The sequence below is a fragment of the Abramis brama genome (genome assembly GCF_963993115.1).
Source record: "Abramis brama genome assembly, chromosome: 2".
NCBI lineage: Eukaryota > Metazoa > Chordata > Actinopteri > Cypriniformes > Leuciscidae > Abramis > Abramis brama.
In genome coordinates, this window is record NC_139964.1 from 59,752,811 (window position 1) to 59,767,137 (window position 14,327).

The following is a 14,327-nucleotide window of genomic DNA, read 5'->3' on the forward strand; positions in this document are numbered from 1 at the left end:
ACTTTTTTTGGAAATTGGCTCATTTTACAACTCCCCCAGAGTTAAACAGTTGAGTTTTACCGTTTTCGAATCTATTCAGCCGATCTCCGGGTCTGGCGGTACCACTTTTAGCATAGCTTAGCATAGATCATTGAATCGGACAAGACCATTAGCATCTCTCTCAAAAAAATGACCAAAGAGTTTCAATATTTTTCCTATTTAAAACTTGACTCTTCTGTAGTTACATCGTGTACTAAGACCGACGGAAGATGTAAAGTTGCGATTTTCTAGGCTGATATGGCTAGGAACTATACTCTCATTCCTGCGTAATAATCAAGAAATTTTGCTGCCGTACCATGAGTCCAGCAGGCATAATGATATGACGCAGCACCTGAAAATAGGTCTAATAGGTTAGACAAACTTAGTCCCGGTCACGTTGGAAGTTACCAAGCTGGGGACTATTTTCAGGTGCTGCGTCATATCATTACGCCTGCTGGACTCATGGTACGGCAGCAAAATTTCTTGATTATTACGCAGGAATGAGAGTATAGTTCCTAGCCATATCAGCCTAGAAAATCGCAACTTTTCATTTTCCGTCGGTCTTAGTACACGATGTAACTACAGAAGAGTCAAGTTTTAAATAGGAAAAATATCGAAACTCTTTGGTAATTTTTTTGAGAGAGATGCTAATGGTCCTGTCCGATTCAATGATCTTTGCTAAGCTATGCTAAAAGTGGTACCGCCAGACCCGGAGATCGGCTGAATGGATTCGAAAACGGCAAAACTCAACTGTTTAACTCTGGGGGAGTTGTAAAATGAGCCTATTTCCAAAAAAAGTGGAGTATCCCTTTAAACAAAACAAAACAGATTTTTTTTTTTTTTTTATCAACACTTGAATGTGGGGAGGTCTCATTAAAGAAACAACATATTAAACAAAAAGCTGAGAAAATCGCATTTTTGTCAAAGACTATGGTCGGATGGGATTCAGAACGATGATCAAAACAGAGTAGATCTCTCTTTTTATCAACACTCCCAAAGCTTCACAGTCCTATGTCAGTGCCATTGTTTTGTCTCAAGTAATTACCAGTTATATATATTTTTAAGGCACATTTATAAAAGCCTAATTGAACTAAGGCCTAATCCTGGCTTAATCTAGGCCTTGTCTGTGAAACCGGGCCAGAATATTGATTATTTAAGTGACAATATAAAATAAAAGAGAGAACATCTTTCAAATTTAAAGTAACAAATTAATGTCATATTTATCATCAATTATTTTTTAAAACAAGACAAGCTTTTCCAAAGTCACTTTTTAATGCGCTGTACATTAGCATGGTAATGGTATGATGTGACAGCAATATTAGAAAAATCAACAAGCAGGATTATCTTTGTAAGTCGTAAACAGGCACACATCAAAAATTTAAACCAAATGAAATAAAAATAAACTACTGAAACCCTTTTTATCAAAGTGAAACAATGGAAAATGTTGCATGATGTAAATGTTAAGGCTGATTTTTTTTTTTTTTTTGTACAGACATAAAACGATAACATTCAAGTAAAATTCTTTTTGATGAACGTACAAAACATTCTTTACGTACAATCCTTATATACAGAAAATAAAGCAAATCAGCACATTAAACCATATGCATAATTTACAGTACAGACTTACTGTACCAAAACAACATAATGAACATTCTGGAATTTGCAAAACATAAAAAAGCAAAAACATAAAAATGACCTTTGCGTTTTAATGATGACGAAATACTATTGCTAGTGAGTTACGCAGAAATTTGCATGACATCTTTACTACTATGTATGAATAATCCCTCTAAGAGTGAAGAAGAATGATGGACAAATCAAAATCAATTCCTTGAAAATGTTTGGCGTTGACTACGTTTGCATTTGAAACCCAAACTTCTTTGCTCTGAAACATTATTTACGATAAATAAACAAATATATAGATATTTCCAGTTTTTAGTAGTATTTGTAAGGAAAATAGAGAGTCCTAATATTTTCTAAATAAAGAGCCGTACGCTGCTAGTATCATTCTATAGGTATGCAAGGCAACAGTGCGTTGTGTAATCTACTGTACACGCGTACACACAGTATGTCATTACACGGGACAAATGCTTCAAATGCTATTCGTGATGTTTCAATTCCACACTGTAAGTTTGCTTATTGAAGTTGCACTGATTGGAGTAAAAACAATGAATCTAACAGACACGGGTGGAATATGATCAGCGCTTGTGAAGCTATAATCAGGCCTACAGTACTGGTCAAAAGTTTGGAATAATTAAAATTTTGAATGTATTTATTAAGTCTTCTATTCTTACCAAGGCTGCATTTATTTGATCAAAAATACAGTAAAACTGCAATATTGCAATATTAAAATAACTGTTTTTTATTTTAAAATGTATTTTTTTCCTGTGATGCAAAGCTGAATTTTCAGCATCATTCCTCCAGTCTTCAGTGTCACATGATCCTCCATGAATCATTCTAATATGCTGATTTGCTGTTCAGTTATTATTAATTATTCTTGGTGCTCAATTATTAATAATGTTTCTTATTATTAGCAGTTGAAAACAGTTTTGGCTGCTTTATTTTTTCAGGATTCTTTGATAAATAGAAAATTCATAGCATATATTTGAACTAGAAATCGTTTGTAACATTATAAATGTCTTTACCGTCCTTTGAACAATTTCTTTAACAATGCATTCTTTATGAATAAAAGTATGAATTTAAAAAAAAAATTTTTTTTTTATAAATGTTGTACTTTTCCCAAACTTTTGAATGGTAGTGTATCATGGTTTCCACAAAAATATGAAGCAGCAAAAATCACGTGACACTGAAGACTGGAGTAATGATGCTGGAAATTCAGCTTTGAAAAAATACATTTTAAAATAGAAAAGTTATTTTAAGTTGTAATATTAAAAAATATTACGGTTTTACTGTTTTTTGATCCAATAAATGCAGCCACGGTGAGCAGAATAGACTTTTTTTTTTTTTTAAACATTACAAAAAGCTTAATTATTCCAAACTTTTAGTAGTGTATTAGTCAATTCTAAGATGCATAAACAATGGAGCCAAATGGTCAATGAGGGAATGCCAAAGCTTGGATTCAGTGAGATATCGCTTTCTGCTCTCTTGGCTGCATGAGTTATGAGTATCTCTAAAGTGTTTCCTCATCAAAAGGTTCTTAAAAGTGTTGAGATAGTGTTCTAATAGCATCCTAGAGAAGTCAGATGGGACTCGGATTTGTTCCGAAAGGTGGCGGCTCATGCATGGTTCCCACATGCAGCAGAGTTTTCAGCTTACTGTAGGTAGTACACTCACCAATGCATTCTGATGTCTCAGTATTTCCACAGTGGAATGTGCGGAGGTTTGGCAAAGGCATTCCAAGGCATCCCATAAATAGTGTTAACAAGCTTTAGTCTTCTCAGAGAGTCATTCGACAGCAATAACAAATACTAAAAGATGTGAAAACCAAGGAGGGAGAATACCATTACATCACATTAAGTGCAAGATTTGGACACATACAGTTTGACTTTGTTTCTTTTTCCAGGCCCTCTGAAGTCATTGTAGGTAGCGGTACACTTTGAAGCAATGGTTCCCAGAATCAGCCACCACAACATGGCCATCCGAGGTCAAAGCGAGGCCCTGCGGCCCGTAGAGAGGGTCGGCCGCGGTGTTGATGTAGGACAGGAACGATCCACTTCCGTCAAACACCTGAGAATGACAATTTTGATTTTGGAATTACATTTTTAAACATTCTGTGTTGTAAGTATGTGTTTATCTGTTTTGTATTGTCATTTTAGTGTCTGAGCAGTGCTGGAATATGTTTTATAGGTGAGCCGACTATATACTACCGTTCAAAAGATTGGGGTCAGTACGATTTAAAAGAAGAAATTAATACTTTTATTCAGCAAGGATCCATTAAATTGATCAAAAGTGACAGTAAAGACGTTTATAATGTGATATTTGTATTTCAAGTACAGTAAATTATGTTCTTTTGAACTTTTTATCGATCAAAGAATCGTGAAAGAAACTGTATCACAGTTTCCACAAAAATATTAAGCAGCGCAACTGTTTTCAACATTGATAAAAATAAATGTTTCTTGAGCAGCAAATCAGCATGTTAGAATGATTTCTGAAGGATCATGTGACACTGAAGACTGGAGGAATGATGCTGAAAATTCACAGGAATAAATTAATGACATGACATTTGCGGGGCTCTTTAGTATCACATGATCCTTCAGAAATCGTTCTAATATGCTGATTTGCTGCTCAAGACACATTTTTTATTATTATTATTAATGTTGAAAACAATTTAAATTGTAATTATATTTCAAAGTATTGGTGTTTTTACTGTATTTTTGATCAAATGAATGCAGGCTTGTTTCTAAAGCATTAAAAATCGTACCAAAACCAAAAATGTAAAAATATATTTTTAAAAAAATTAGGTTGACTTTCCAAAGAGTGAACACTCTGTAACATTTGTGTTGCTTTCAAAATAAAATGTTCATAAAATGTCAAATTCGGACTCAAATATTGTTGTGAGTGTGGGATAAGGGAAATGCTAGGAAATAGGAATTGGACATGCGTTTCCGAAGAGAGTGCAGAGAATAAAATAAATAATGAATGAATATTGACGTCACAATTATGAGTCGGAGGATTTAAAGGGATTTAAAGTTCACCCAAAAATGAAACTTCTGTCATCATTTACTCACCCTCAAGTTGTTCCAAACCTGTATGAATTCATCAACTGTTTTCAGCAGAAGAAAGAAGCTCATTTAGGTTTGGAACAACTTAAGGGCGAGTAAATGACAGAATTTGAATTTTTGGCTGAACTATCCCTTTACGACAACTAACTACAGAAACAAAGTTCCTTCTGCAAAGGTAAGCTATTGAGACTGACTTGGCTCACATTAGCTTGTAAGGTACTAGCTAAATGTTTCTGGCTAGATAGTCTAGACAGGGCGGTAGGAGTGTTACTTCACCTTAAACATTCTTTTTTTTACAAGTACTGTGTCTGTCAAGTTAATACAGGACTTCACAACAACTCATTACCTGTATCCGACTGTTTCCCCAGTCTGCCACGATAATGTTCCCATTGACATCCACAGCAACCCCCGTGGGAGCATTGAACTGGCCGTTGCCTTCGCCGTTTGAGCCAAATTTGAGCAAGAAATCACCATCTGCATTAAATACCTATAAGAGAGTATTAAGTAATATTATAAAGTAATATGACATAAGAACATTATATACAGTACAGAATATACATTAGGAACAAAAGACAAAAAGTAGTCTTTTGTTCATGTAACATCATGGAAATATTGGTAGCACTTTATTTTACAGTCCTATTTCCCATGTAAATACTATGTACTTATAGTTATTACAAAAACTGTGTAATAACTAGGTACTAACCCTGAACCTAGACCTAAACCCATGTAGTTACCTTATATTGCCCAAATTACAGAAGTGCTGCAATAAATCTGTAAAACAATGTTATTTAATGCAATGTTATGATATTGTAACTGTGGATAAAAAATATTTAATAACAAATATGTATAATATTTAAATAAATAAATATTACTATTTAATGCAATTCTAATAGTGTTTTGATCTGTAACATTTTACATTTTGTTTTATTTATTAAATTATATTTTATAAATGAATAATACTTATTTGTTTGTATCATTATTATAATAAAAATCATTCTTATTATGTGTATTTTAATCTGATATTACTTTTATTTTTATTTTTTTTATTTTTGATTTATATTAATTATAATTATACTATTATTATTAATTAATAATAATAATATTGTTTTTAATAATTCTCTGAGATAAAATAATTTTCCTACAATATGTCTAAGCAGAGGGTCAGCAATGTTAGAAAACACCATGTTAAGCTTACCTTAACAGAATGGTTATGAAAGTCTGTGATGATTATTTCATTGTTGTTGTTGACTGCTGCAAAGTGTGGGCCTACATGGAAAGAAAGGGCAAGGAAACAGAACCATAGAATGATAACATTACATGATTTAATAAAGTACACAATTTTCATCTGTCTGTTGCAAAGCAGTCTGCAACCCTTCATCTTCACTGCTGTAGATATGCACCTACCTGCAAACTGTCTGTCGCCGATTCCCCGACTGCCAAACTTAGTGACGAGTTTCCCGCTGGGCTGAAAGATGAAAACCGTACAAGCTTTGTTGTCCACAACGATAACATGACCGTTCTGATCCACAGACACTCCCTTTGGACCCATCAGCCTTCCTGAGCCCAGCTTGGCCTTTAGAAAAATCAGATCATTAAAACTCGAATCAATTCAAATTCTACATTTGCTTGTCCGTCCTAACTAAATATAACTGACCTTGTATTTGCCCTCACTGGAGAAGATGCTAACCCACTTATTATCATAGTCAGCAATGATGATGTCCCCATTTGGATGCACAGCTACTCCAGTGGGCCGCTGCAGTTGTCCCGGCGATCGACCACGTACCCCGAACCGGCTTTGAAACTCTCCCGTATTTGAAAATATCTGATCAACAGAGAATCTGTATATAAAGATATACTGTACCTAGAGTTTCCATGTTTGAAAATAGCAGGGCTTTCTTACCTGCACGCACTGATTGTTACTGTCGGCAATTAAGATCTTTCCTGTTGAACAAGCTGCTACTCCCTGGAGGTTAGTGAACTCTCCTTTATTCCTCCCTTTTGTTCCTATGAAACCAACAGGTGTTATGTAAAAGACTTGGGCTGAAGATAACAGAACATCAGAAGTACTTTGTGAAGATCAGTACAGTAAAGATTAGGCTACTTTTTTGACTTTTTTTTTAAAGAAAATGTGTGTGGTGTGATTGTTGCAAGAGTGTTGCTAGGTGGTTATGTCGGGGATTTTTTTCTAAATTTTAGGCCATGTAACCTAAAAACATTCTTCTGATTTTATTCAGGTTTATTTATAAGGTTAGATTGGGTACAAATATGCATGTAAGCATGCATTTCCATGCTGGAAACAACACTGTTCAAAAGTTTGGGGGCAGTAAGATGTATTTTATTAACTTTTATTTAGGAAAGATGCATTAAATTGATCAAAAGTGACAGTAAAGACATTTATCATGTTAAAAAAAGATTGCTATTTCAAATAAATGATGTTCTTTTGAACGTTCTATGTATCATAGAAACCTATATATATATATCATGGTTTCCACAAACATTAAGCAGCACAACTGTTTTCAGCATTAATAAGATATTTTTGAAATACTTTTGAATGGTACTGTATGTACTAGTTTGGTGCAGGGTTATCATTGTTCACTAAAACTAAAATAAAAAATAAAACTTTAAAACATTTTTGTTGCTTCAAAAAATAAAGGTTAAATGAAATAAAAATGTATTGTATAAATGTAAACTTTAAACTTATTATAGTTCAGCTTGTGGCCAAGGCAACATTTCTCATTTTTGTTTAGTATAATGAAGAACTAAAATAACAAACTATATAAACCAAAACTAATAAATAAAAAACTTAAAACTATACATAAGACATTTGTTGTAAATCTACAAAATTTGTTAACTTTTAACTGAAAGTAAAAAATAAAAAAAATAAAAAAATAAAAAATTATATATATATATATATATATATATATATATATATATATATTTTTTTTTTTTACTTTAATAAAATTTTACAACAAATGTCTTATATATAGTTTTAATTTTTTTATTTATTAGTATATATATATATATATATATATATATATATATATATATATATATATATATATATATATAAAATCTAATTCAAAATATTAACAAAAACTAAAACTAATAAATAAAAATGAATCAAAACTATATATGGCATTTTTTAAATCTACAAAATTACTAAACCTTTAACTAAAATTAAAGTGAAAACAATAAAATTTAAATATAAAATCTAATTAAAAATATTAACAAAAACTATAATAGTATCTCAATGATACTGAAATAACACTGGACTGGTGCTAGTCTAGATAGAAGTACCAGCAAAACTAGTGAGTCTGTTAATGTTTTCAACAGGGTAAAAGAAGTTTACCAAGAACACTAACGATAAACATAATTATAACAATAACTATATTAGCGTCCACGCCAGCGGATTATATCATTCTGTTTATTCTAAGCACGCGCTGCAATTTTTGTCGTCTGTAGCTTTAAATGCTCGAATTCCTTAAAGTCAGGTGGATTCTGATTGGCTGTCAATGTTTTTATCGTTCTGAATCATTTCTCTGTGCCGTTATCATTATAGTTTCGGTGTGGACTCTACTATTCCTTTATATTTAGATTTTTTTTTTAAACTATATCTTTACCGTTATCGTTACAGTTATCGTCCTTGGTGTAAATGGGACTTTAGTCTTTTCCTGCATGTACCTATTTTAAAAATGAGGTCATCCTCGATCGGGTTCACTCTCTTTTTTGGGGTGCTGAACAAGCTTCCTCCCCGCCTGACGCCCTTCTGCCGGCTTCTGCTCCCTGGGGACTTGGCGCTCCGTTTCCGTGCCCCGCCATCGCTGGAACCCGTGGATGCAGCATTGGCTGCGGTGGTGGTGGGTGGAGAATCATCCGGAGAGCATGTGACCTTTAACTGGAAGGGGCTTCCTTTAATATGCTGATCATAAAGTCTCAGTGCTAGACTAAAATTGCCCTCTTTCTTCACCGTGTATTGGAATTCATACGTCCCGTTTTTATGGTCCACAATTTCGCCGTCTGCAACACTTCCATCCGGCGTGCAGACTTCAGCCGAGATGATGGCGTTCCCAGTCTTGCATAGTCCTCCAGCCTTGTCCCTTGTGGTTATGATGACAGATGCCGGAAGGCCCACAACACACTGTTCCAGACCCTCCCCAGACGCCTCGCTCTGACTGGCCACGGCATTGGTGGTGACGATCGTGCCCAAGTTGTGGATGGACTTGCGAAGCCCTTCGATCTCCATCATGAGATCCAGCTGGTCGTTCTCCTCGGGCTGAAGAGGAAGGCCCTGGCTGGCCAGGTCGCTCAGTCTCTCTCCTACGTCTTTGTGGGTCTGCAAAACAACAGCCTTGTTTCCCCCGTCCAGGGCCTCGCCGGTCAGGCTGCAGTTATGGTTGATGGCAGCCTCCTCCTGTAGAAGAGTGTCCAGCTGAGCCTGCAGAACCTTCAGGATACACAAAATAACATGGAAGAGATGTTTCAAAAAGATAGGCGGCATAATTAAGATACATATTTTACATTTCTATATTTTATTTATTTATATCGAATTAAGGCGAGACACGGCAGGCAAAAACATCGATTTTTTCATGCAGTGGTCAGTTTTGAGATTTTGGGCTAGTTTACTCCTTCAATATGTGTTCTTTCAAGCTGCTATAAAAAAAACGTTGAAAATATACATTAAGATGTTTATTTTATTACATTTTGTTTACTTGCGGCAGTAAGTTTCTCCCGAATTTACCAAGTTAGCATTCCAACACGGCATGCCGAGATCCATCTGTTCACTGAAGTCTGTCATGAGTCTCCTGCACAACGCTATGTAACCCAAATATGGGCATTTCCTTTCTATCAGTAACCAATCGTGAATGTCCAAAGGGGGATTTAAAGCTAATGAAGAAATCTCATTTACAGCTATTTAAATCTTTAACTGCTGTTTTCTCAAAATGAGTTTTTTGTCATTCTCCGGTACAAACATCTCAGCCTATGTAGCACCTATGTACACCAAACTTTCCAGCTATACACTTAGCAGTATTCTGAAGATATTTTCAGAGGGATTTGTTAATAAATCATTCCTGGCCTGATTTATGTGACATTTTAATCAAAAAAATATTTTTTTAAGGCTATGGACAGTATTTTGATTTCCTAGGTAATGAAAGCATATATCCTGAAATCCCTCTGATTTTTTTTTCATCTTGTGTGTAAACAAAAATGAAAAAAGAATTTTGCACCTGGTTTTATCATATGTTCAGATCTATCTACCGAAAAGATATGCAAAATCGTGCATATTTAATGAGATAATGCCTAATTTGCATAATTAAACATACAAATTTCTAAAACTTGTAATAAATTTTTTTTATATACTTGTGTAAGTAATCAACTGAGGAAGTTTCATGGTGATATCTATTATTTTAAAATTTTACCCTATTCACCTGTAGTGTCTCGCCTTAATGTACTAATATACTTTAATATGTTAATTTAATAAATACACTACCATTCAAAATTTGGGGTTAGTAAGATTTTTTTTAATGAAATGAATACTTTTATTCAGCAGTGATGCATTAAATTGATAAAAGTGACAGTAAAGACATTTATAATGTTACAAAAGATCTCTATTTCAAATAAATTATAAATGTATAATTTATAAGCAGCAAATTATCATATTAGAATGATTTCTGAAGGATCATGTGACACTGAAGACTGGATGCTGAAAATTAAGTTTTGATCACTGAAATAAATTACATTATAAAATATATTAAAGTAAAAAAAAACAAAAAAACAGTTATTTAATTTTTACTGCATTTTTTAACAAATAAATGCAGCCTTGGTGAGCATAAAATACATCAAAAACATTTAAAAAATCTTACTAACCCCAAACTTTTTATTTGTAGTATACAGCAAATATATGTAAATTAATATATCATAATTTATTTGGTCAAAATTTACAATAAAATCCCATTAGTTAACGTTAGTTAATGCATTAAGTAATATTAACTAAAATGAGCAATACATTTGTTAATCTTTGTTAATGTTAGTTAATAAAAATACCATTGTTAGTTCATGTTAGCTCAGGTCCATCAAATAATATCAACATTTTTTAATGATTTTAATAATGCATTAGTAAATGTTGGAATTAACATTAACTAAGATTAATAAATGCTTCAGAAGTATTTTTCATTGTTGGTTCTTGTTAACTAATGTTAAAAAATGTCATCCTTTTTTGTGAGGTGTTACTATTTATTCAATACCAAAAGCTATGCATATTTAATCCAATTACAAATTGACTAATATGCCAAATATCTGTGCAAGACATAAATGTTGATGCTTATTAGCATTTAATGCTGTTATCTTAGCAACATGCAAACACCAAACTCTATTGAAATCAGTTGTGTGTCTCCTGCGTACTGCAAACAAACCTTCTGCTTCAGTCCATAAGTGACTTCCAGCTCCATGAGCAGGACGCTCTTGCGCGTATCGAGAGTTTTGTGCAGCTCGCTGAAGGACGAGTGGATGTCTTCCTCTATGGAGCTCCGCTGAGTGATCAGCTGCTGCAGAATCTCTCTCAAACACTGAACTGCTTCTCTTATCTGAGGAAGCCTGTAAGTTAGTTAAATATGTCCATTAACCATCAGTCCATTCATTCATCAACCATTACTGCAGACATCAATAGTAAATCACTAAGCAATCACTTAATGAATACATTTTTGCCTTGTGCCAAGACCCACACATAATCTACTGAGAATATTTTCGATATTACTGACGGTAAGGTAAAATCTGTGGAATGGTTTTAAATATAGTAAAATGTGTAGCTAAATTGATCTTATTGCCAGGTGAAAGCATTATCAAATATAATAAATGCACATAGAGTAGGCCTATATATTTTGTGTGGCTCTTCTTATTTATACATCTAAAAGTCTATTTATTTTACTGTTCTGAGAATGACGGGATGGGCATCATGGGCTCACCTGTTCTTAGCCGAATCCACTCTGTCCTGCAGTGCCGCTAGTTGTTGGTCCACAATATTTTCCAGGGAATCAGTGGGGTGTTCAGAATGTTCTCCCTTCTTACAGTCCTCACATATTGCATTCTCGCATGCCAAACAGTACAGCGCAGACACCTGAAAACAGCACATAAACGTTCTGTCATGACAACTCTCTGAGTGTTTGGCATGGTAATGGACATGACAATGTAACATGTTTGGTCTTGGTGGAAGAGATCTGCTACGCTGCTGCTGCTACAGAGCAAGTACGGGAATTGCTACTGCCAATAAATGCAAAACAAGCTGCTGTTAGCAAGACATGCTGCTGCTGTACAATATAGCGTTCATGAATCACCCGTAGCAGATCTACTGTATACAGGTGGAGCATTTCTGAAAGCATGATAGAGCAGGAACTAATCAGCTGCGTCCTATAGAGATGAACCCACGGCTGTTTCATGACAGAACTTTGTATTAATGCAGAAATTTAAAAACACCCTAAAATGTACTGAAACATGTCAATGAATTTTCAATTTTGTAAATTTCAATTGTATTTGACAAAAAAATTGTATTTGAATTTTTATAATATTTGCCATTTCATTTTTTACAAAATGTATTTCTATTAAAATAATTCTAACATTTACTTTTTATTTTTCTAACAAACATTTATGTGTGTATATATATACAGTGAGGAAAATAAGTATTTGAACACCCTGCTATTTTGCAAGTTCTCCCACTTGGAAATCATGGAGGTGTCTGAAATTGTCATCGTAGGTGCATGTCCACTGTGAGAGACATAATCTAAAAAAATCCAGAAATCACAATATATGATTTTTTAACTATTTATTTGCATGATACAGCTGCAAATAAGTATTTGAACACCTGTCTATCAGCTAGAATTCTGACCCTCAAAGACCTGTTAGTCTGCCTTTAAAATGTCCACCTCCACTCCATTTATTATCCTAAATTAGATGCACCTGTTTGAGGTTGTTAGCTGCATAAAGACACCTGGCCACCCCATACAATCAGTAAGAATCCAACTACTAACATGGCCAAGTCCAAAGAGCTGTCCAAAGACACTAGAGACAAAATTGTACACCTCCACAAGGCTGGAAAGGGCTACGGGGAAATTGCCAAGCAGCTTGGTGAAAAAAGGTCCACTGTTGGAGCAATCATTAGAAAATGGAAGAAGCTAAACATGACTGTCAATCTCCCTCGGACTGGGGCTCCATGCAAGATCTCACCTCGTGGGGTCTCAATGATCCTAAGAAAGGTGAGAAATCAGCCCAGAACTACACGGGAGGAGCTGGTCAATGACCTGAAAAGAGCTGGGACCACCGTTTCCAAGGTTACTGTTGGTAATACACTAAGACGTCATGGTTTGAAATCATGCATGGCACGGAAGGTTCCCCTGCTTAAACCAGCACATGTCAAGGCCCGTCTTAAGTTTGCCAATGACCATTTGGATGATCCAGAGGAGTCATGGGAGAAAGTCATGTGGTCAGATGAGACCAAAATAGAACTTTTTGGTCATAATTCCACTAAACGTGTTTGGAGGAAGAAGAATGATGAGTACCATCCCAAGAACACCATCCCTACTGTGAAGCATGGGGGTGGTAGCATCATGCTTTGGGGGGGTTTTTCTGCACATGGGACAGGGCGACTGCACTGTATTAAGGAGAGGATGACCGGGGCCATGTATTGCGAGATTTTGGGGAACAACCTCCTTCCCTCAGTTAGAGCATTGAAGATGGGTCGAGGCTGGGTCTTCCAACATGACAATGACCCGAAGCACACAGCCAGGATAACCAAGGAGTGGCTCTGTAAGAAGCATATCAAGGTTCTGGCGTGGCCTAGCCAGTCTCCAGACCTAAACCCAATAGAGAATCTTTGGAGGGAGCTCAAACTCCGTGTTTCTCAGCGACAGCCCAGAAACCTGACTGATCTAGAGAAGATCTGTGTGGAGGAGTGGGCCAAAATCCCTCCTGCAGTGTGTGCAAACCTGGTGAAAAACTACAGGAAACGTTTGACCTCTGTAATTGCAAACAAAGGCTACTGTACCAAATATTAACATTGATTTTCTCAGGTGTTCAAATACTTATTTGCAGCTGTATCATACAAATAAATAGTTAAAAAATCATACATTGTGATTTCTGGATTTTTTTTTTAGATTATGTCTCTCACAGTGGACATGCACCTACGATGACAATTTCAGACCCCTCCATGATTTCTAAGTGGGAGAACTTGCAAAATAGCAGGGTGTTCAAATACTTATTTTCCTCACTGTATATACACACACATATAAGTGTGTGTGTATGTGTTTGTGTGTGTCTACTAAAACTCCCCATTCGTAAATTAAATGTTTATCATTTACACAGTGGAATCCAAAGGTCAGAAAAGTCTTCTTTTGAAACTATTTTCATTTGATAATGGCGTATGATCTCCAAGTACTGGTTATTGAACAAGCCATAAGAGTGAACCACTATTCTAGATGACTGCTATGCCGAAATCAATCCCATTCTATTTACTGTGATGGCCTTTCCATTGATCCTTCCTTCAGAACAGTTTTGTCTTGTGATGTTTGAACAGACGCTTTTTATCTTTTCCAACAATATTTATAATCAACTTCAGGTGCTACATACACTCACCTAAAGGATTAT

General features: G+C 34.9%; 1 protein-coding gene across 2 annotated transcripts in view; it reads right to left on the minus strand.

Annotated features, from left to right (window-relative positions):
* Positions 1 to 1,212: 1,212 nt before the first annotated feature.
* trim2b (tripartite motif containing 2b) overlaps positions 1,213 to 14,327 on the minus strand; it is a 20,847-nt gene continuing 7,732 nt past the window's right edge. For both annotated transcript variants that reach the window (XM_084101052.1, XM_084101051.1), the window contains 9 exons: positions 11,657 to 11,808; positions 11,108 to 11,288; positions 8,379 to 9,141; positions 6,598 to 6,701; positions 6,352 to 6,519; positions 6,102 to 6,270; positions 5,893 to 5,963; positions 5,044 to 5,184; positions 1,213 to 3,702 (listed from right to left, as the gene is read on the minus strand). In XM_084101052.1, coding sequence (XP_083957178.1) covers positions 3,550 to 3,702; positions 5,044 to 5,184; positions 5,893 to 5,963; positions 6,102 to 6,270; positions 6,352 to 6,519; positions 6,598 to 6,701; positions 8,379 to 9,141; positions 11,108 to 11,288; positions 11,657 to 11,808 — 1,902 coding nt within the window. In that variant the 3' untranslated portion in view covers positions 1,213 to 3,549. The remainder of the gene's footprint in view (positions 3,703 to 5,043; positions 5,185 to 5,892; positions 5,964 to 6,101; positions 6,271 to 6,351; positions 6,520 to 6,597; positions 6,702 to 8,378; positions 9,142 to 11,107; positions 11,289 to 11,656; positions 11,809 to 14,327) is intronic.